The 23,976-nt window shown below is 40.3% G+C and overlaps 1 protein-coding gene across 8 annotated transcripts in view; it reads left to right on the forward strand.

The window, feature by feature from the left end:
• Positions 1-23,976, forward strand: part of astn1 (astrotactin 1) — a 399,395-nt gene that overhangs the window by 50,007 nt on the left and 325,412 nt on the right. For all 8 annotated transcript variants that reach the window (XM_051402015.1, XM_051402098.1, XM_051402178.1 and 5 more), the window contains exon 2: positions 18,716-18,897. In XM_051402015.1, the coding sequence (XP_051257975.1) occupies positions 18,716-18,897 (182 nt within the window). The remainder of the gene's footprint in view (positions 1-18,715; positions 18,898-23,976) is intronic.

A 23,976-nucleotide genomic window follows, 5' to 3' on the forward strand; every position in this document is an offset into this window, starting at 1 on the left:
TTTGATGATTATGGCTTACAGATAATGAGAACCCAAAACTCAGTGTCTCAGAAAATTAGAATATTACATAAGATCAATAAAAAAAGGATGTTTTAAACACAAATGTCAGGCTTCTGAAAAGTATGTTCATTTCTATGCACTCAATACTTGGTTGGGCCTCCTTTTGCATGAATTACTGCATCAATGCGGCGTGGCATGGAGGTGATCAGCCTGTGGCACTGCTGAGGGGTAATGGAAGCCCATGTTGCTTTGATAGCGGCCTTCAGCTCGTCTGCCTTGTTGGGTCTGGTGTCTCTCACCTTCCTCTTGACAATAGCCCATAGATTCTCTATGGGGTTCAGGTCAGGCGAGTTTGCTGGCCAGTCAAGCACAGTAAAACCATGGTCATTGAACCAGCGTTTGGTACCTTTGGCAATGTGGGCAGGTGCCAAGTCCTGCTGGAAAATGAAATCAGCATCTCCATAAAGCTTATCGGCAAAAGGAAGCATGAAGTGCCCTAAAATGTCCTGGTAGATGGCTGCATTGACTTTGAACTTGATAAAACACAGTGGACCAACACCAGCAGATGACATGGCTCCCCAAATCATCACTGACTCACACTAGACTAAAAGCAACTTGGATTCTGTGCCTTTCCACTCTTCCTCCAGACTTTAGAGGAAGACCTTGATTTCCAAATGAAATGCAAACTTCACTTTCATCTGAAAAGGGGACTTTAGACCACTGAGCAAAAGTCCAGTCCTTTTTCTCCTCAGCCCAGGTAAGACGCTTCTGACAGTTGTAGCCCATGTCCTGGATACATCTGTGTGTGGTGGCTCTTGATGCACTGACTCCAGCCTCAGTCCACTCCTTTTGAATCTCCCCAAATTCTTGAATGGGTGTTGCTTCACAATCCTCTCAAAGCTGCGGTTATCCCTGCTGCTCTTGCACCTTTTCCTGCCACACTTTTTCCTGCCACTCAACTTTCTATGAATATGCTTGGATACAGCACTATGAACAGCCAGCTTCTTTAGCAATGACCTTTTGTGGCTTACCCTCCTTGTGGATGGGTGGCAATGACTGTCTTCTGGACAGCTGTCAAGTCAGCAGTCTTCCCCATGATTGTGTAGCCTACTGAACCAGACTTAGAGACCGTTAAAGGCTCAGGAAACCTTTGCAGGTGTTTTGAGTTAATTAACTGATGTTTTGAGTTAATTGACTGATTAATTAACTCACACATAGTGAGTCTACAATATTGAACTATTACTAATATTCTAATTTTCTGAGATACTGAATTTGGGGTTTTCATTAGCTGTAAGCCATAATCAAAAAAATCAAAAAATAATTAAAAGAAATAAAGGCTTGAAATATTTAACTCTGTGTGTAATGAATCCATATATGAGTTTCACTTTTTGAATTGAATTACTGAAATGAATTAACTTTACCTGGAGGATCTTTGTCAAGTCTGAGAATGTGGCCTTGAGCTTGGAGACTGTACATTTATAACAGAAATCTTACAAGCTTTGGGTTTGCAGTTTCTAAGATTTGGGCCTTTACTATGCAGTTTGTTGAATATATGCTGTTGGTTATACGAACTGAAGGATCTGGAGTTTTATGAACTTGATCCATGCAAAGGACTAGGAATCTGGATATTTCAGCCTCTGATGCTTTGCTCTTGGTCATTCTTTTTTCAGATCTTTCCCCTGTGTGTACCCCTGCTTTATGTAAATGTAATATATTATCACTGGAGGACTTTAACGAGCAAAGCAATTGTCTAGACAGTCATCTACTAACTAAATCGTTCATGAGATGAGATAAATCACAGTGTACATTTACTCCAGTGTGACTAATCAGAGCAGCATGTTGCAATGTCAGGAAGATAAAGGGAAATGTCCTGAGGTTGAGAAATGCTCACTGCACTAGCAGAGGAGTAAGCAAGCAGCACTGCCTGTCAAACACCAGGCTGAACTTAGTTTTAGCCAGCACCAGAGTCTGTGTGAAAGTAGATGCTGATCAGCTAAAGTCAGACAGTGTGTGCTGACTGCATTAATTAGGTCAGAGAATTAATTTCAAGAAAGCGGATCCTATCTGCCTGCTCCTTGCTGCAGCCTCCTCTAACCAAATATCTGCATAACCAATAGGAATGGTGAACCATGAAATGAACACACAGGTTGTAAGAAACTAGAATATTTACTTTTTAGCCAATGCAGTCTTTCATCTTTTTTTTTTTTTTTGTTCAGCTGTTCTGTATCTCCCCTCTTCCTGTTTTCCTGTCTGTTCACACCTTCATCACAACACTTGAATAAAGAGTTGATTTTTTCTCGCCTGTCATTTTTTACCCGATCAAACCCACATGCAGGAGATGAAAAGAGAAAGGACCTGACACATGTTTCTCAGGGTTACACTGTGTCCGCCACATGCTGGCTCCATTCTGCTCCAGTCATCAGCCATCACTATGTTTACCCACTGTAATAATCAATACACATTGCACACACAAGTAAAAGTCCTAACATGGGTAAGGATGGTCCCAACAACAGTTTTGGGTCCAGACTTCTGTTGTTTTTTAACATCATTTATTCAAAACGAGCCAATTTGTTCAAAATATTCAATACTTTATTGGCAAAACTGCCAGCGTCATTGAAGCATGAGCTTCTGGCTCATACTGTATATACTTTGCAACATGATGAGGAACAACTAGTTATTCAAGCAGTGCTGAGGTACTTGTGCTACTTGGCAGGCATGCGAAATTGCCTTTTGGGAGTGCCAAGCAATCCCCATGGAACACCATGCTTAAGCATTCAAGGTGACTTGAGTAGCAGGGTCACTTTAACGGTTTTCTCTTAGCCATTACACTTTTTTTCTTCTCAAGTGGGATAATAGGGCACTTGTAGTTTAGCCTGATGAAAAACAGACAGGTAAATTGGCAGACTGGAAAGTTCTACATCCCTTAACAAGTGGAGAGGTTTGAATCTGTAGAGAAGTGCCAAAAAATTCCAGTGTCGCTCATTTCGAAGGAAAGAGATTCAGCCTTTGATGTCATGTGTCTCAGACAACTGGTTACCAGATTATGCACGCAAGCCTGTAAAAAAAAGACTTGTAAGGCTACTTGTAAACAATTCTACATCTTCTATATAGGACAACACAATGCATGACGTATGAACAACATACAAAAGCTGATGGAGCTAGGATGTGAGTGAGATGGGGATTAAGATCTTTTCCACCATCAACACACATTTCTTCATCTCTTACACACGGAGATTAACTGTTTTCCATATCCGTGGCTCTGCAGAAGAACAAATGGGTTAACCAATGAGACGTAACAGAAATCGTAATTGCTATTCGTCTCAGGATGGCAAATGGCTTTGGTGTTTGTTTGGTTCATTGCACCGCGCGTGCCTTCTTTGGGGGTGCTGACGTGCATGTTGAATTAAGTCAACATCGAGACGAGATGGCTGCATTACAGGAGAGCTGCTGCCCTGTTTGAACGGCTTCTCTGTTAATCTCACTCTTCATGGAAGCAACGCTTGAATTCGTGCTACAGGTTGACGCCGTGCTTCTTTGTTCATAGAAGGAGGGGACTTATTTTCTATTCACCGTTGAGATGTTTTTTGCATCTAATTTTATACTATGTAATATAACAGAATTGTCCTACCGAGAGCTGAAGAAGGTGTAGATGGGAAAATGGGTTTCACTTTGTTATGGTGCCTTAAAGGTTCTGCCTTTTTTTGTTTTTTACATAAACACATAAAATAAACATATTAGATCGTTTTTTTTCGTGACCCCTTGCAGTTGCTCTCTGTCAGACACTGTGTCAATTTTTGTAACAACTGTTACTTTACACTGATACTGTCCTTTAGCTCTCAGTGGCCTAATTATATTACAGTTACTAAGTCCAGTAATGGCCCGTTTGTTTGCTATCTTTAGAGTTTAGAGTTAGATTGGAGGGTTGATAACAATATCATGTGGACAGACTAACTTATCTTACCGCAGGGGAGTTGGAGGGTGTGTAAACTAGAGCTGTCGATTCTCACATGTTTCTTCAGAAACTATGGGTGACGCCATGGAGACCCATCAGTTTTTATTTGTACGGTCTATGTTTCCACCCTGCATCTTCACTGAGGACCCAACCTTTGGAGTGCTGTGTGTGGTCACCGGGCTAAGCTAGCTGTTGATTGTGAGTCAGGACCTCCAAAACAGAGGCTGGTTGCTTGGAGGCTTTGGAGTTCAAAGGGATATGTGACAGAGCTGGGCTGAGTAACAGAAGGTAATACCAAGTGTTGTGACTATTGACATTGTCTGGTGAGTAATGAGTTAAGGCATATAGTTGTTTTTTTTAATGATTATTGAGTACGGAGTAGTTCAGTAAGTGGGAAAATATGGTTTCTTGCAATTTGGGTGAACTGACCCTTCGAGAAAACAAAAAAAGTGTGTTGGTGAAAATCCCTAGAAAGTAGAAGTAGGAAGACATTTTGACATGTTACAGTAGGAAAGGTAGAGGTGTAAAAAATAACGAGTGATGGCTGCATTGTATGTGGCTGCTTCAGTTTCATGGTCCTGTCACACTGTCACGGTCAGCTGGGACACTCGTCTAGAACAGAGCCAACCTGTCCTTTGTCTATTCTGCAAATTCAAAATGTGTTGTGAAAACGCTCTATGAAAACTGCAATAAAACAAGGAAGGCATATCATGTTTATTGGTGTAATTCAATCAAAGAAAATGTTCTCCCTAAAAGTATAATTTGCTAGAAATATGTGAGAACAGATGGGTTATATAAAGCAAGCATCTGTAATTCTACCTGTACACATGAGTAGATGCTGGGTCTTTGCAGTGGTAAGTAGCCACTTATTCCACTCTGTATCTTCAGCGTATATGAATCAAACAAAGCTGAAGCTGCAGAGTTAGCAGTCCTAGCTTTATTTTGTTTGCCTCCACACACAGAGATGCATTACGCCTCGACGCCTTTCATTTAAACAGCTTAGCAACCTGTCGAAACCGTTTTTGAAACTTCCAGTCTTGGCAACAATGCGATCCATCTGCTCCGCCTTGCTTTTAATGGGATTCATCTGTGTGATCACATTCGCAGAAACTCTGCAGGGTGTGTGACTTTCCACGAGTGGAATTTCTAATCACAGCCAAGTGGGGTCAGTCTTGTCGAATCTCATCAAACCGAAGCGCTCCATGTATTTTACAGGAGCTGCTGGCAGAACCCCGTGTGATCTCGGCTCACCTTGAAGCAGACCATTCCCTCTGTCCTCTACACTCCTTGTCCCATACATAATCATTCGACATGAAATTTTAAAAGAAGAACTTCTCAAGCTACCACAAATTACCTTTTGCCAGCTGTCTCAGTTAATATGCGGAGTCCCGTGTTGGGTAGCTTGTTAGGAAAGGGACCGACTTTGATTGATTGCGCTGTTTCCTACTCTCATTCATGTAGAAAATTGGCAAGGCCGAACGACGAACACCTTAAAACGAGCCCAGAAGTGTTCCATGGGGGAATGGGAGAATTTATGTCTGTCAGTGAATGACTTCTACAGCTTTTGTTCTACTCATACCTTTTGTTTTGAACTTTTCCATTGCTTACACATGGTGCCAGGGGCGCTCAGATGCTAAAACCAAAGAAGCAGCGATCCGGCATGTCGGTACTAGACGAGGAATACCTTTTTGCTCTTAAATCTGTCTTCTGGCTTTTTTTTGTTTCACCCACAAAGTGTTTTATGCATAAAGTTCCTGATCATTTTAGCACTGACATCAGGGTTTTGCTCTAATTATGCTGTTTACTCGCAGGTTTATGGGAAAATATCCTCAGAGTAATCGTGCTGATGAAATTTCTATAGAAGATCTTCCATATCGGCAGCCCGGGTTTGCTGACTGTGTTGTGGGTGGTGGTGGTGCTGATAGGGAGGTCTTTGATTCTAGACATGTTTGGGCTGCTTTGCTGTGTAGCTCACAGTTGGACTTGTGTAGCGGGTGTACCCTCAAGTTTGAATTTAGATTAGACCTCCGATCAAAAACGCAACTCTGTATCCATCTCATGTTTTTCTCTCTGCTTCTTCTCATCTCCATCCACCCCTCTTCTCCACTGCTCTCTTCGTCTACTCATCCCCTTACGCCAGCTTCAATTTTAATACCCCCACTACCCCCCGCCTGCCCCTCTTTACTATCTTCCCTTCCCTCCTTGCTCTAACCAGAAGCCATGACTGTGAGAGGAGTGGTAAGAGAGGGCAGCTTCCCCTGACACCGCATGAGGATGTGAGCGGAATAGCTCCAGCCTTCACCCTGTTACCACCACACACACACACACACACACACACACACACACACACACACACACACACACACACACAGACACACACACATTAACTCACACACCTCTCTCCGCTGCTGTTAAATCCCAGTACAAGCACACAGCTCCGCGGCCATATGGTCTCCTCCGCTCTTCTCCCTCTCCCACTGGGTAAACAGGCCCCGGAAAACAGCGTTTCTCTCAGACCGTTGTTTAGCTCCTGATTTCCCTTTGCCAGTCTCATTACTTCTGAAGGCGTCGATATCTTCGCATTAAACTCTCAGCCGTTTGCTAAAATTTAAAACAGATGCCCACCCTACAGTCTTTGCCTCTTGTGTTTGCTGTCACTGTGCATTGTATACTATTTTAATAAGACACAACGCCTGCATGCCTAAAACAGGAATCAAGATGTTTACATACCACCAGTCTTATCGAACTAAATCACAAAGGGAGGCTAGACCAGAGAAGAGTATCCCATTAACTCCAACTCAGACACTTTATAGATTCACCTTATATGCCTGAATTAAATTCTGTTTGGGTATTAGCACTTATCCCCTAACAGGATGTCACAAATTGGAATGTAGGAGTGAAAACAGCAGCAGAGTGAGTACTCTATAATCAAGCTTTTTGCCTCACTTATTCTTTAGTAACAGATTTTTGCAGACCAGTCAGGGTTGCAAACATACTGTAAGTGTTTGTGTTTGTTTGTCACATTGCAGAATTTCCAGGCAGTTTAGAGCAGTTAAAGCATGAAGCTGGAGGATGTTTTTTATTTAGACCAAAACTGAAACCGTAAAAGAAATGCCCACCAACAAGTACTGTTTGTGTATCTAAAGCCGCATGTATCTTCTTCCTCTGTGCTATTGTTGTCCAAAAACGATTAAAACACATCACGAGGCACAGGGTGCGATGTTCCTTTTTATTACAAACAGGAACACTGTAGTTTATTTTAAGTCCATCCTACAGACACACAATCCTGCTGCCATAAATACTCAAGCACAGAGTTAATGTTAATCCATATTTATTTATTTATTTTTTTTTAAGTATATTTTTTGGGCTTTTATTGCCTTTATTACAGTGACAGCGGAAGATAGACAGGAAAGGGGGGCAGAGAGAGAGAGGGGATGACACGCAGAAAAGGGCCACAGGTCGGATTCGAGCCCTGGGCTGCTGCAGCAAGGACTCAGCCTCGGTACATGGGTTGCCAGCTCTACAAACTGAGCTAACCGGGCGCCCATGTTAATCCATAGTTGAACTACAGTTTGTTTGCACCATGCACTACGTTTGAATGTTTGAGATATTTGCTAAAAACAACAATGCCCGGCTTTGGGGTAAATAAATAAAACTGACTTGACTTGACTGAGCCTTTCTAAAAAAAAAAAAATTAGACAGATAGACAGATACATTTAAGACATGTATGACAGAAGAAAACCCAACCAACTTAAAAAGAAAACACTAAACAAGAAGAAAAAGAAAGAAAAAAAAGCTTGACACCACCATTATGTGGTTGCCATCCACAGAGCAGCAATATTGAGACTCTATAGGGTGGATAGCCTACTTTGGCACTATCTCAGAGGAATATGCCAATAAAGCTCAGAGTCCAAGCATTACATGTTCACATGTTTCTAGGGGATGCATATCTAAAGTAGCACATTCATAAAATACTACACAGATATATGATATGTTGATTACATGCCCCAGATCCTTTCTAATCAGGACACAAGTGAATTAGAACTTGTGTCTACTCAGTGTGTTACCATCTGTGACTTTTGAAAATAAGAAAGTTTGTCAGAGAAAAGAACAAAACAATTTTCCCTTTATTGTGATTTTTGAAAAAGCTACATTCATGTGTCATTTCAAAACTTCAGAAAACCTTCTTGCTTTGTGAAGTGACTGTGTACCAAAGATGAGTAGGACTTTATGAAGAAAGGAAGAATGAAACAGGTGTCCACACAATCAGGACTCTAAATTGTGATGCATGGCTTGGAAAGCTTCTTTAATGTGTTTTTTTATGTGTATGAACTGTACGGCACATACACATATTGACATTTTTAGCAATATGGTATATATAATGGGGCTTGTCAAGAATAAAAGAAAGGAGAATGAAGGGAAAACATTTAGCCTCTGTCTTTATTCTGCTCTCCTCAGCTGTTCTAAAGTTCCCTCGCATTTGTAGTTCTGTAATGTTGAAGTTGGCTGTGAAAATCAATATCAAGACTTAAGTGGTTACTCAACATGTTTTCTCTTTATTTGGCTTTATTTATTTATCTTTCTGAAAGCAGTGAAACAGACTGCATGCTGATTACAGATGGAGCCAAATTAAAATTCACAGCACAGTGCATCATTGCCCCAACCAGCATGTTGTCAGACTCAGGGAAACTGGTTTCTATGTTGGTTTGAGTAATGACTCAGCATAAGATAAAACACCTTGAGCCATATAAATCACTGCATGTGTCTGCCCTCTGTGTTAGCTGAGAATCAGTGAATGCTGAAATATGTTGTAAGGTGAAATCGATCTGTTCAAAAATAACTCCTAAAATGCACTTACTTTACAGTCAGAGGCCTAAAAGCACCCCCCCTCATATCCCCCATGTCATGTGCCCTGGTTACATTCTAATACTATATATACTAATTGGAAGCGGGCTTGTGTTTTGTGACTATCTTCTGTGTTCATACTGAAAAAGTGTCAAAATGAATAGTTTTTAATTTTACATTTGAACCTAGCTTAGCATAATGGTACAGTTGATAGGTTAGCTCAGAGCGATGGAATATGAAATCATCCACATTTGCTCACTACATCTACACCCTCAGATGTGTAAAAACTACAGGTTATGAACTTCTATTTAAAATACAAAAAATTGCAATTATCATCTTATCGTTTCTGTATCGGAAATGAGAAGCAGGGAATTTTTTCTTTGTGTACGGAAACAAACATACAATAATAAGATACAATATATTGAGCAGTGAGCCTTAGAGGTGTTGGTAGGTGTATTTTTTAAATATGGACAGGGGCCAGGCTAGATGCTTCCCTGTTTGTGGTCGTTATGCTAAGCTAGGGTAACCACTCCCACTCTTTCCTCAGCCCACAATTCATCAATTCATTGTCAACTATTATTAAATGAATCGTCAGCCATTCTGATAATGGATTCATTTTTAATCAGTTTGTTTTTAAAATGTCCAAACAGTGATCGACTTTGTTCCACATTTTACCATGTTATGGACCAAACAACTAATCAATTAATCGAGAAAAAAATTACAGATTAATCAATTAAAAAAAATTGTTAATTGCAGCCTTATTCCCAAAATGCAGGGCTGTAAATGACTCAAACCAGTTGCAAATGGTGATGATATTCATTATGTTTTCCACAAAGAGCTGTGATATTTGGTTTCTTATCTGCTTGTCTCTTAAAAGTGGGAATGTGTTGCTTTGGGTAGCTTGCTTGCTGTATCTGCTGCTCGCACCTTTTTAAAATATTTCACCAATTTTACGATATAAAGTGTAACGCTGGGGACTGCCATAGCCGGTAGAAAATGAGAGACAAACATAGACCGCAATTAGTGGTCATAGCAGTGCTAATTAGATCTGCTCACCAGTGCAATCAATCATGTTATTGTACAATCATGTTGACTGCTGCATTGGCATATTTTGTATAATGTGTATATATGTAACAAAAAAAAGTAAAATAAAAAAGTAATGCATAGACTCGAAGCATAGGCTGTATACTGTTTGTATTTGGTATGGGAAAGGGACACAGCTTCAGTTTACCTGCTCACCAGACTTCCTTTAATATTCAGTATATTTAGGTTTTCTCTTTATGAGGCACTACGTTATCATATTGTGAATGATCTCATATCCCGTTCAGAACAATCTCAAATATAAAAGCTCAGATGTGCTGATATTACAATATGTGCTATATTGTGGCCGAGCTTTTTGAGTGATGGTTGTCGTTATCCATTCAAGCTCGGTTTCCATGGTGATATTGAGATTCCTCTGTCCATGCCACACAGATATACGCAGGATAGGCATATAAGATTCATATAGACAGTGTATCGCAAATAAGGCCATGGCATTTTCAGATCATCATATTTCCACCAAAGCTTAAAGGTTTTTTATGTGAAAGTGCCTAACCCTCTGTCAAGGCTAAAACGCAGTGTTTATCGTGTTAAGTTGGTACTTCACAGCCCCCTCAGAAATCTGGCTGACTTTGGTGTAGTTAGAGGACAGGCTTGAAGGGCGACCTCCATGTGTTCACATTGGAATAATGATCTGGAAATTAGTACCCTGTCTCCCCTTCATACTCTTCCTCTCTCAGCCGCCGGGCTCTCAGCTCAACAATGTCGTGTTCTCTTTAATAGTCGTTTATTACTGCTAAGTTTGGGGAATTCAGAATCAACAGCTCCAAAGTAATTTCTGCTTATCGCCGTGCCCTCTGGTGACCGCGCAATGTGACGATTGTTATCGTTGTCTCGGTGGAACAGAGTTTAGAGAGGGAGAATACACTTGTGGTATTGCAACCTCGAGACGAAACAGACACGAGCGGCATTTTGGGGTGAGATTTACATGTTTTTTGTACTTGCACATTATGTATTTATACATGTATTTATATTTGGATAAGTGGTGATGTATTCGTTCATTTGTATTTGTATGAGATAACTGGCATAATGAAAAAATCCTGATAAAAACTGATGACAGCAACGTGTGAGGATTATCTGTAGTAACAATAACAATTGCACTGGAAAGAGATGTTTTTAATACTGTGAGCACAACAAATGAAACAGAAACTTTTTTTTCCTACCATTATATAACCCTAACCCATTGTTAATGAATTTAATGTTCAGTAAAGTATAAAAAAACCCCCCAAACAAATCACATTGACATTGACACGCAAATGACTAAAAATCCAGCCGTACAAGCAACCTTGCTTGCTGTTTCATAATGATGTTGTTTATTTAATAGTTCTCTTTTTAAAGAGTTGTAAAGATGACACTGCAGTGTTGGTTAATATAGGAGAAACAGTCATGGTGACATACAATGAAATGGTGGACCACCGGAGGCCAGGCTCATTAATCAGACAACTTGAAACTTGAGAAAACCAAAAAAGGAACAGGATGGAAATGTGCATTTAGCAGACAACAGATACGTCTCACCTTATCACATTTGGATTTATAAAGAACAGGAGTAACTAGCAAGTAGGACTGCACAATTAATCAAAATATTATTGCAATCGCAATATGGCCAAGTGCAATATGCAAATCACAGTAGCTGCAATTTTTGATAAAGGTAAAATGTGAGATAAAACAGCATTATAATGAATACTGTAGTTCTAAAGAGATGCCCTGACTACAAATTTAAGAAAACATGTTTGTTTTGTACAGACCCAAAAAAACCTTTGCATCATTATGATTTAAATATTTTTTTCTGTGAAGATTTGTGATGCAAAAGTGATCAATCTGTCAAAATAATATGATCTTTTTACTTTATTGTACAGCTCTATTAGCAAGGTACATTTGATAATCATTTTATATTAGAATGTTCATTTGAAAGTAATAAATACAAAGTTGGATGGGAGGATGAATTGTTTCTGTAAATTTACTGCACTAACTGATACATGAAAATGATCTTAAATTACATTAAAGCTGTTTAAGGGGACAAAATGACACATTTAGGACGTATTAGTACTGATTTGGGACTTGTTGGTTTTGACTTGGGACTTCACAGCTAATACCTAAAACTTATTTTAGTATTTTTTACTTGCAAACTAATGACTGTTTCTTACCTCCGATGTGCACACTGCCCCCCTGCTTTTTTTGTATGTTAAAAAAAAACAAAAAACTGTTAAAATCACAGCTGAATCAAATTCTAAAAGCATGCAGCAGATACTTATTTTTCTAAGAATATGGATAGTAAACCCCAGGGACAGGCTTCACATTATCAAAGAGACCAATTATAAAACCCTCTATAAGAACTTGCACTGAGTTGCAGCAGCTAGTGGAGCAGCAGCGAGCCCAAAGGTGACGTCAGGACTTTGCCCTCTATTCTATTCTCCTCTGTTGTATTGGGCTGTCAGCAGAAAGCTTAGACAGAAATCTCATAACCTGAACAAATAGAATCCAAACTATCTGCATGATTAGATACCACTAGAAGTAAATTACCAAATGTGTTTGTTATATGGCCGGTTAATATATTACTGTAGTGACAGTAGGCACAAAAAGAGCCTGGTGATATTGTTAACAGTGAGCTGTAGCCCGAAAGCTCCCAGCGGGCCTGTATGAATCTGTTGCAGCTCCAGTTTAACACTGAGTCCCTCATCTTATCCAGAAGCATTCTCCAATAAGATGAATGATTTTATTCCACCGATGACTCTTCACTGTGATGTTATTGCCTGGAACAGAACAAAACCTCCCCGTTGGGTGCTAAAATCTGACAGCGTTATATTGCAGAATTCCCCAAAAATGTGCCCGTCACGGCCCCAAAACTGCACCAGACCAACCGCCTCACTGTAATTTGTTTATTTCTATCATGTTGCATTAATCTTGCCATAGTAAGTATCAAATTCATTTTTTTTTAATTCTTAAATCCCCTGTGAGGCTTTTCTAATTATATCAGTTGTGCTTGGATAAGCAGAGGTCTTTGAGACTCGTGACTTGGAGAAGGAGAACAAGATTTTACTGAGTTTGTCATCTCATTTTAATTTAAGTACAATCTACCTGCCAACCACATACGTGTACGCAAACCTGACAGCCACATAATGCACTCTGAATTCTTGGCAATCTATCACATTCTGGCAGTCCAAGCGCTCTGTCAGTCAATTAGGGAATGGGAAAATGCTTTGTGCGGGGATCTGCTGTGGTAGTACTGCCCATTTGTTTATGCTTGGATTAAAGATTAGGCTTTCAAAATGCTTAAGATAGATGCTCTGTCAGTTTAATTCTAAAGGAATTGGAACTCCTTTAAACTAAATGGTTCAGCGGATCTGCATTCAGAGGAGGTACACTAATAATGTGGCGTAATCAGATTACTTTGATCCATTTTAATGCTGGTAGGTGGCCACTCTCTTTTCTGTCTCTCCCTCTCCACCACTCCCTTTATCCCATCTGCATTTTTCTCTGTCTTCCTCCCCATTTCTTCTTCTCTCTCTCTTTCTGTCTTCCTTCCTCCTACCTTGCTGCTGGGTGGTACTGCGCAGGGTCCCATGCAGTAAGGCGGCGGTCTCATTAATCCCGCTCTCATGGCAAACTAGTCTCCAGGGAGAGAGAGAGAGAGAGAGAGAGAGAGAGAGAGAGAGAGAGAGAGAGAGAGAGAGAGAGAGAGAGAGAGAGAGAGAGCATACTTTTTGAAAAGTGCCCTGTCACACTCTGGCACGTCATTTGCATTTAGGTTAAAACCAGCCGGGACTCTTAAATCTTATCTATGAGCAGAGGGAACTCCCTCTTCACTGCGGCATGAGGGCATCAGTTCTTGTCAGGCCAAACCTGGTTATACTCTCACAATTACACACACACACACACACACACACACACACACACACACACACACACACACACACACACACACACACACACACACACACACACACACACACACACACACACACACACACACACACACACACTGCTGTGTCACAGTAAGAGCATTAAGTAGTTTGCTTTGTATACAGGTTATAATCCATATAAGGGTTATGGCTATTATCCAGCATGCAAGTGTTTCCTTTGCCAGTAATCAGTGTAATGGGCTGTTTGACAAAGAAGGTGGTGTAGTCTACAGTCACACAGCAGGAAGTGAGTCCTAATAGGGACTGCATTGTAATCTTGTGCATGTACAATGTGTGCACTAAATATTAATGATGGCTGCTCTTACCATGAATAGTTTAAGCCAGGTAAGTGCTTACATAGATGGTGCACATAAAGTAAGTTGGCCATTTACATATAAAACTTTAGTTAGTAGCATCTGAGGCTAACTGGGATGCCATTAGTTTTGCATTATTCACTTATAACCCAGGATTAGTAGTATTAGACACATTTAGAGACATTATTACAGTTCATCTTGAGGGGAGGAGGAATGTCTGTATCACATTTTGATGCCACTGCTGTGCCATACAACAAGACATTTCACTCTGAGCCAGACTTGTCAGCCTCATGGTGGCGCTACAGCAAAAGTCACGGGATCACCAAAGTCATCTGAGTTATTCCTTTGGGAACCATAATGGCATGCAACAGCTGTGAAGATATTTCAGCCGAGAACAAGCAGCAACCCCTGTGGCCGAAAGCCAATGTGTAAACCTATGGGAGACGTCATGGAGACTATGTCCAAGTTTTATACCTTCTACAGTCTAGACCATAGTCTGACAAGCTCCAATAATGAATCTAAAGTATTTTGAACCTCCCTGCCTGGTCAGCACCCATGTCTTTCAAACAGCATGCTGCCAGTGTGTAACACAGCCTTTCCATTAAAGAATGTGTCAGTGTATTTGCAGGAGTAGTCCTCCCAATGACTAGTTAACTGACCTTAATGTGTAAAATTGATTCTTCCCCCTTAACTAACTAAATAACAAAGTCCAAGGATTTTACCTGGGATCTTTAATCACTGATGTCATTAAGTAAAGGCGTGAATTACAGACAGATGAAGCCGACTAAAGAAATGAAAAAAAATGAAAGCCCTGAATCAATTGAGACCCACATTGTGCAGGTGCAAAGGTGGTGTAACTCAATAGATGTTCCTGAAGTTTTGCACACTGTGTAAAAGCCTGTGATCAGCAGTAAAATCTTGCTTGCAACTACATCTTAGCCAGTAATCATTGTAATGGTCTTGTGTAACATGGGGTTAGTCTGTGTTTATATATAGATCCCTAGCCAAGGCCCGTACAGTGATAAGTAGGCGTGAGAGCTGGATGTCTTGAGCGTGCCATGCTTTACCTTTACTGCTCTGATGCCTTCCCCTGGCTTTCCAGTCGTTGTTGTTCACGTCCTAATTCTCATCTCCCACATGAACAAAAGTGCCTTAACTCACTCCTGGAGTCACTCAGTTCTGGGCTTTTTTCTTTTGATCAGGCCTAATCCTCATTATTATTTACAGCCTGCGTGGTTGTGTTCTCCCCGCAACCATCGCTGCGCCGTTGCATTAATAAACCAGCACATAGCATGGACTTTGATCAATTATGGACTGTTCACTAATGGCCTGTGTCCCTTCAGTGCATCCCCACAATCCCTTTCTGCTGTGCATTGTGCTTGTGCTGCATGTCTGTTATGTTCATTTTGACATCTGTATGTAAAATTAACTTTAAGTCACTTGATAGCTCATATACCAGTAGAGCCACAACATATTTGGATAACAGATTTGTGTACAGCACTGGGTTGTGCTAGCAATTAGACTAATAGTCTATTTAGTGGCAGTGTCCAAAGTAATCCATAAGCAGTATAAGGATGTGCACTGTGTTCCATCCTGCAAATGGTGGCTTTAAACAAGACCTAATTCCTAATTAGTATTTGAAAGAGAATGAGGGCCTCAGCTGCCAACAATGGAAACTATACACAGCAATAAAAGAATGCAAATACACAGAATAGGTATTATATAATACAAATGGAGCACATTTAATATTTTTATGAGGAAAAAAAACACAGATTAGGACTTTATTTTATCTCTGTCCTGTGAAAACCGTGTATCAACATTAACGTTTGATGATTTAATGAAACAGGTCCACTTTAAGCATTCTGACAATGCCTTTTCAGATAATCCAATGGCTTTTTAAATTGGGGTTTTCATCTTCAAACTTTCTCAGCCTGTAAAGGAACACTTAGTCCTTCATTTTATCTGAAAAAGTACAAATCACCTATCACCAAGTTTGGTTTCTCATTGGATAGTGACGAAGTTAACCAAACTTGCTCAATATTTCTTGCCACCCTTATATCTCCTGACAGAATTTCATTTAAGTTAGCATTTGCAGCCCTTTTTTCAATGTCTCCAAACTGATTAGAAGAAAATGTGACCCTCGTGTTCTCAGTTGAACCTCTCTCTGAATGTGATGATGAGCTTGCACCAACAGCCTCAACAAGCACATTATTAAATCAAGGAGGAAAATGCAAATCTGTTCACTCTCTACAGTGAATGAAGAAATAATTATTCTGATAATTGAAGTACTTAGGGGTGTAGTTTATTTTTGTTGTAAGGGAAGAAGTGGTGAAAAATGAGTTTGTGATGGACCAAGAGTACATATCCCCAGTGTTCAGAGTGAGTCAGACCCATGCTGTAAATTTCCACTGTTCAAATGCAAATCACAATTCAAAATCATAACTGAATATTTATATGGTGAAATTGACATAATTTACATATTGCGATGTATTTTAAACAACGTGATCATTCTGAAAGCCTGAAAAGGGAGTTTTCTGAGCAGAGTATTATTGTATGCTAAGCATTATAACATAGTAAATGAAAACCACTTATATGGGTTCTGCAACAGAACATGTAGCTGATCCCTGTTTAAATGAGCTCCCACAGCAGTATGTCAGAGGAAGACAATGATCTTCCTGATGATTCTGTGTCATCTCTGAGCACATAGCCTTGGTTGAAGATACCTTTATTTACAGGTTTAATTTATTAGATATATAGAATATGAAAATTGTCCTTTGTTTGAGTGGTATAAGTTAATGCTATCAGTCTAGATGCTGTACAAGGTGAGAGCGTGCGTGAGTTCTGTACCCAGAAAGCAAAGATTTCTTAACGTCTATATGTCTAGCTTCAATTTGGTTGCAAATGTATTTCTATGTTACATATGATGTCTATGTACAGTTAAGACCTGCGTAGCCTGGTCTAGACATCCTTTGACCTGCAAATAAACAAATCATTGCTTGCTGATTTCAACTCCAGTGTCATTACAAACTTCGGCCGAGAACATCAGTTCCAGCTGCAACCTACTGAAGCAGTTTGTTTGTAGAGTTGGGGATGGGATTGAGTCTGGAGTCTGGGTTGCACTTTCTATGATCTCTGTTTCACTTTATGTCTTCCAGCCAGAGCTTCTCATGACTTATGAGCCTGATGCATCTTTGCCACTCTTCACACTTGCATAACAGAAGAAAGAAAATCACTCATAAAGCTCTGTCATGCATTTATAATGTTTTTCCATTTTTGCACCGTGTGAGTTTTGGCGTACATAACTAATACTTCAAAGAGCGCGGAGTGGAAAGTCTGACACAAAGCACAGTGCTTCTTGTGCTCCGCTGCTTCCATAAAAATCACTGTTTACTCATCTTTATCTTTGGAGTTTAATCATTTGTTGTAATTTTTGTTCCTCCCAACATGGATATAAACTCAGCTCATAGAGGGGTTTCAGGTATAGGCAGGGGTGCAGGATGGCACTGACTACCCATGAATGCATTTGACCACCATTTGATCATTCAACCTCGCACCCTAAGATTGTTTTTTGCAAAAGAAGTGCAAAAGAGTTTTGATGTCTATTTTTTCTCCTACCTAAATAATCATTGTAAACATGCGGATAAATGTATGATGTAAAAAGGTATGATGTTTACCACCTTGGTTAAATCAAGTGTTAGCATGCCAGCACTAAACACGAGGTACAACTGCATGTCTAGCATGACCTCATGGTGTTGCTACATAAAAAGAGTCAAAGAGTAAAAAGTCAGAGGATGCATACATTAGGTACACTGTCTGGTCAATAGTACTAAATACTGTGCCAACTTCTCTGGTAGATGTTGAGATATTTTACTGGAGAAGAGAAAACTTCAACCACTAGATAAAATGTAAGGGGTCACCAAAGTCATTAGGAGTCATCATCTGGGGAGCATTAATATCTGTACCAAATTCCACGGTATTCCAGACAGTGGTTGCCGAGACATATCAATGAAAACCAAAAATGTCAACCTCAAGGTTGGCAGTAGAGGAAATGTCATGGATCACCAAAATCAGGAGGACTCCTCTTCCAGGGACCAGGTTTTATGCACATTTTGAAGTCGCATTATAAAAATTTGACGGAAATGACAGCATTTGAAAAAACTCAAACAACATTCTTTTGCCTTTTTGAAAAAGAGTTAATCTGCTTAATGGGAAATGGGAACACTTTTTCTGGAAAAAAGTTCTGACATAGCCAACATTTAACTCACATGACTGATGAGCTGTTTCCGCTCCGACAGTCTCTTAATTGCTCCCGTTGCTCTATAATATAAAAATGTGAAATAGCACCTGTCCTTGTTGGCAGTTACAATAAAATCTGTTCAAAACAGCCTGCAAACTGGAAGAAATTATTATTAAAATTAACAGCAGACACTCAGTTGTATCACATTAACTCATGTGTCTTTCAATTTACTGAAATTAAACACCACTCCATGAGATGTTTTTTTTCTGGTAAATTGTTCAAATTTCAGTGGATATCCTTCATGATGTCTGCAATGGCTGTAAATGTGCTGCAACAGCAAACAACCTTTGTCTCTCGTTGTCTCTGGCAGAGATCTCTGGGAATTCAGAGGACATCCCTCTTGTGCGCTGGAGGCAGCAGTGGCTGGAGAATGGCACTCTGCTCTTCCACATCCACCACCAGGACGGCGGCCTGAGCCTCCCGGAGCCAACCGAAGACCCGGCCAACAATTCTGCGAAGGAGGAGCTCCGCATCCTGCACATCTCCGTCATGGTAAAACTCTCTGTTCTCGGGCAGAACGTTCACAAAGCAGCTAAAAATGGAATCCGCTCTCATATGACGATATCTTTTCTTTTGACATGCAGTCAAAAGAAACTTTTTAATTGGCCAAAAATACTTCATTTGCAAAATTTTTATGATAGATAAAAAGGAGAAATTGCTTTTCTCTCTTCCTGTTTCATTAACATGGATATGGATTTAAATATATGAAGCCCTTTAGTGTGGTTGAGTTATTTTCCCTGTAGCTGAAACATTCTCAGAGATATCATCTTTGAGATAAGATACCATGTCCCTCCCTCTTGTTTTTGTTTCCCTGTGTATTCCAAAAGAAACAGCTGACTGCACACTTTTCTCACAGTAACGTTTTAGGGAGCAGATAAATCCTGCAGATGTCTGTCATGGTACAATGGCTGTTTTAGAGGTAAAAATGTTCCATTTACAGAACATCTTGGTGTCTTACAGTGGTATGATCACTCTTCTTTGTTCCAAATGTACAAGATATCTGTCAGGTTCGTTCATATTGGACACCACCTGCCACAGGGCACGGACATGTCCAACACAGTGTACAGGTGTGATGCAACTGTAAAGACACAGAGGGAGCCAGGGTGAACTCCTGTATTTAAGCAATGCATTTTCTACTGATTAAAGCATAAAAATAAATGTATACTTTTACCCCTTTTATGTCGGAGAGACATTTTTAAGACTATAGGCAGTGGGAAAAAAAAATCTGTATTTATGAAGTTCCACATTTCAATTGCAACATGTAGTTTTTAGCATCCCTGCACTGTATCAAACCTTATCTGCTATGTCGGCAGAGTAGGAAATGAATCCTTAGATCTCGCAGCTTCCTCCTCTCGCCTGAGGAAATGTATATTTATTAGATCTTAGATATGCCACACCTACTCCCAGTGCCCTTTTCCAGCCCAAAGACATTACAATCGTGCTTTGATGGATGATATGTATTTTCAGACATTGAAAGCATATTATAGCTGCATACACAAATGATTAGTCAGCTTGAGAAGACTTTTTGCCAGCAGCTGCATCTGCTCAACGGCGGGCAGGGAGCCGCGCTTCGACACCCGCTGAATGTCACCGATCTTGAGGCCTTGAAACAAATAACTGACCTTGACTATCCTCTGCATATTTTGCATACAGTAAACATGAAGCCGATGTACCGGGCGCACAGGGTGACAACATTTTAATGTGGAAATGAGATAGCCAGCGCGGAGGTTGTGCTTCTTACCTCTTTTATTTTACTCCCATTTCTACTCCCCGCTCTATCTGCATTTCACATCCCATCAACCTCGGGTCCATGTCTTTGTGCTCCCTGCACTGCTAATTCCTCATCCTGTAAGAGCTGCGGTGGCAGCGCTGCCACAAGGGTGTTTTCATGAAGGTGTGGGGTAGAGAAGGATTAGCATGCAGATATGAGCAGACCGTGACAACAGATGGAAGCGGTGTTGCCGCTGTGCTGCCCAGGCCCCGCTGCAGCTTGCCACCCGGCTGGAGGCCCCGACCTATAAATCCAAAGCCGTGTCACTTGTTCAGTTCCTTGTGGGTACAAAAAAGGGTCCTGTGAAGGCTGCTTTACAGGCTTTTTAGCTCAAGCACACACCTGTCACTGGACCTCTTTCCATTGTATGTCTCAGGAGACTGCAGGACACCAGCAGTTAGCACAGGTAGAAGTCTGGGAGACATGTGGAAGAAAGCAGTGGGATACAGCTGTGAATGTCTTAATTGCTTTAGGTCTCAGCAACATCTTAGGAAACCTTTCTGGTATATAGTTACGCAACAGCCAGCAGGGAGGAATCATGATGAAACAAAGGATAATACTGGTCTAGTTCACTATAGTTAAACTAGTCTAAAATTGGTATCTCAGTCTGACATGAAACCAAGATTTTATTAAATGTGGTGTGAATCGTAGGGCTATACATGTCATCAGTTTGCCTCACCGAGTCCCAGGTTTTGTTTTGTTTTGTTTTTTTGCTTGAACTTTATTTAAAAAGGGCAGCCAGTGTATCCTGCACCATTTCATGTTGCTTGCTGATTGCTGATCTGAATTTTTAGTTTTCTGTCTTTGTTTGCCATAAGTGGACATGTCTCACAGGCCGATCTTGGACCATCATTTTGGTTTGACAACCGAGGAGCTAACCGTGATTGTCAACTTTTGCCCCTAAAACCAGGTCAAGATTGTAAACAAATTGAAGGACCAGTGTTTAGGATTTAGTGGTGACTAGCAGAGAAGTTGCAGATTGCAACCATTAGAATATAGTTCAGCCTTCTAAGCGTGTAGGTGAAACTAACCCTTTATTTCAAGGTAAAACCTGAAAGTAATCATCTCTCATTGCACGGATAAAGTGTTGAAGTACAGCTACAGCTCAATCATATTCCTTTAAAAATAACTTAAGCAATAATCAAAATAGTTGCCACATTCTACATTCCAGTAACAGCATGCCTTTCCGTTATCAATCTCATGGGTTGTGTTTTACAGCGGTGTTGCCATGTTTTTATCAAACACACGAAATGGTCTTGAAATGGTCCCAGGCCTGCGCATCCCGTCTAGGTCGGCTCAGCCAGGAAGCAGAACGTCTAATCTGCCACAGTTCATTGCCTGGCCACCCTGCCCTCCATGAGTTTATGCCTAATGGATGAGTTGGGGCTTCAGCGTTTTTAGGCTTGAAGACCAGCCAGACTTATTATGGGCCTGATCCTAAAGGGGAATCAGGTTCAATCAACTGAACCAAAGTTGGGGTCTGTGGCCAGAAGAGAGATTTTTGTCGGTTACTTCCGCCAGGCTATAATCTTACCAGGTTCAGTCATTTTATTCCAATTGTAGCACTGAAGATGAACCAAGAAGTGAGTAATTTCCAGTCATACTCCAGTATTTATAATGTGGAGTGTTCAAAAGTTAGAGGCTTCCTCATGCAGGGTTCAAAGCATTCACATCCAACAAGGTGACCACAGTGTCCTCCACTGGCCGCGTCTGGTCATCCATAATAGATGACTTACTTTGTGTATGTCTGTACCGACACCAGGTAAGGCACTCGCAGCTCAAACACACGGCCCTGACTTCAGCTTGAACCGTATGGGCAAAGACAGCAACAAAGAAAATCCCAACACCCGGGCCAAATAAAGACAAAGAAAAAACACTAAAACAGCATCAGATATTCAATGTGGCATGATTGGTTTATCTATTGAGACTCTTAAGCTCCAGTATATCACTGCTATGCACAATTCTCCCTTTTTAATTTTCAAATTTTAATCAGTGGCTGTTTTGCCACAGGGCCTCAATGGATCAATCCAATCATAACATACAATACGGAGGTATCCAAACCAAACCAAGTCAATTACATTATATGAAAGCCTAATATGGTTTTTCAAGCTTAGGGGTTAGATTTGATGTTTCTGTCCCCTCGTGAATCTCTTTTAGCTCTATTGTTTTTTTCCTCAGAGGCCATAAAGCAACTTTTTAATTTCTGCAAGCATCATAGTGAAACCAGAAAGTACACATGCAATGACAAAAAGTTAACACAATAAGAGATAAAAAGAAATTAAATCATCTTGTTTTAAGGCACAACTCTCTACCAGGGCGGGTGTGGCCCACATAACTACTGACATTGTCCGTTTTGCTGGATGGTGAGCAGTTTGGGCAATATGGCCAGTTTCAGTTTACCTCAGCTGTGTGGAAAGCCTTTGAGGTACAAGTTTGTTGTGGATCAGTAGTGTGAAAAAGCCCCTCACTGTGCCCACTCAACCCAAAAGGTGAGGAGCAGTCGAGTCTGTTAGAGCCGTATGGTGTCTGACGTTAACGGCAGCAAATACTGCCAGGCTGCTCCTTTGTTTTAGTCTGCTTTGTGATTCCTGAAATGGAACTTCAGCAGACAAACTGTAGGTTTCAAGATTAACTTAACACTGAAAACACTTTTTAGTTAGTAAAAAAAGTAGAGTTAGTAAATTTACTTTATTACACCATCTATTGATTCTGGTCCAATTTTATGGTGTACATCACAAAATAACTTTCTAAATCTAAATCTAGTCATTTTGTCCACTTGACCTACATTTTTAAAATAAAAAAATCAGCAACACACTCTGGCTCTGAGCTATGAGCACCCCAACATATAAATACAGCAGTCAATTGTAAGCAGTGTGGACAGTATGGAGGATGAAGGATTGTGGGTGTGAAACTTACTACAGAAGAAATACTATTTCTACTTCTTGTTAGTTCAAAGTGTTGTGTTTAGTCCAGATTTACAGCTTCCTCTACCGTTCATTATTTACATTCACATAAGTGAGTGAGTGAAATAATAACCGGTGCTGGCTGGTAGAGAGACGTTAAGACAAGAGTTACATACGCAACTACAGTTCTTTGCATTATTGATGATTGTCAGATTTTATAAATCATTCTTAAGATGTCTGAAAATAACTGAAATGTGTTGGTTTAGACAGACGGAGAGATAGATGAACGCTGGAACACCAGAGCTGAGTGTTCACTGGTTGTAGGGTATTGAGAGGGTGGAGGGTTTGGGATGGCTGTAGTGTCAAGGTTTGACTTTTTAGGTTTTTATATATATATTTGTGAAGGGCAAATGAAGTGCTCAAACTAAAACCATATTCATTTTGAGAAATGTGTGCAGCCCTGTCTCCTGGTTTATTACTGAATGAATACATTTGCAACAGCAAATATGTTATGATGACCTGATTAGGCTATGTTGTATCAAAGTAATGAATGGAACATTTCTAATGAGTGTACCTGTAAACTAAAAACACAAACACGAGGTCTGAGAGCTGAGATCATGTCTTCAAGGATTATTCTGGAAATTTGGGGTTTTAGTAACATCGGGGAAGTTGCATATAATACCTGTGACAACTTATAGGCCACCATAAAATAAATAAAAGTTTCAGAAATTCTTTGCAGTGAGGAGAAGTTTTGGAACAGCATTTAGATGTTGAGAAATACAATTTACTGAACATATACAAAAGAATGGTTAGCTGAATGTGCAAAATATGACAAATTGCCAACCTATACCCATTTCAACACTATGCACTATTGTGTTAATATAAAATATAGATTTA

This window comes from Dicentrarchus labrax, unplaced genomic scaffold (assembly GCF_905237075.1).
Source record: "Dicentrarchus labrax unplaced genomic scaffold, dlabrax2021, whole genome shotgun sequence".
Lineage (NCBI taxonomy): Eukaryota > Metazoa > Chordata > Actinopteri > Moronidae > Dicentrarchus > Dicentrarchus labrax.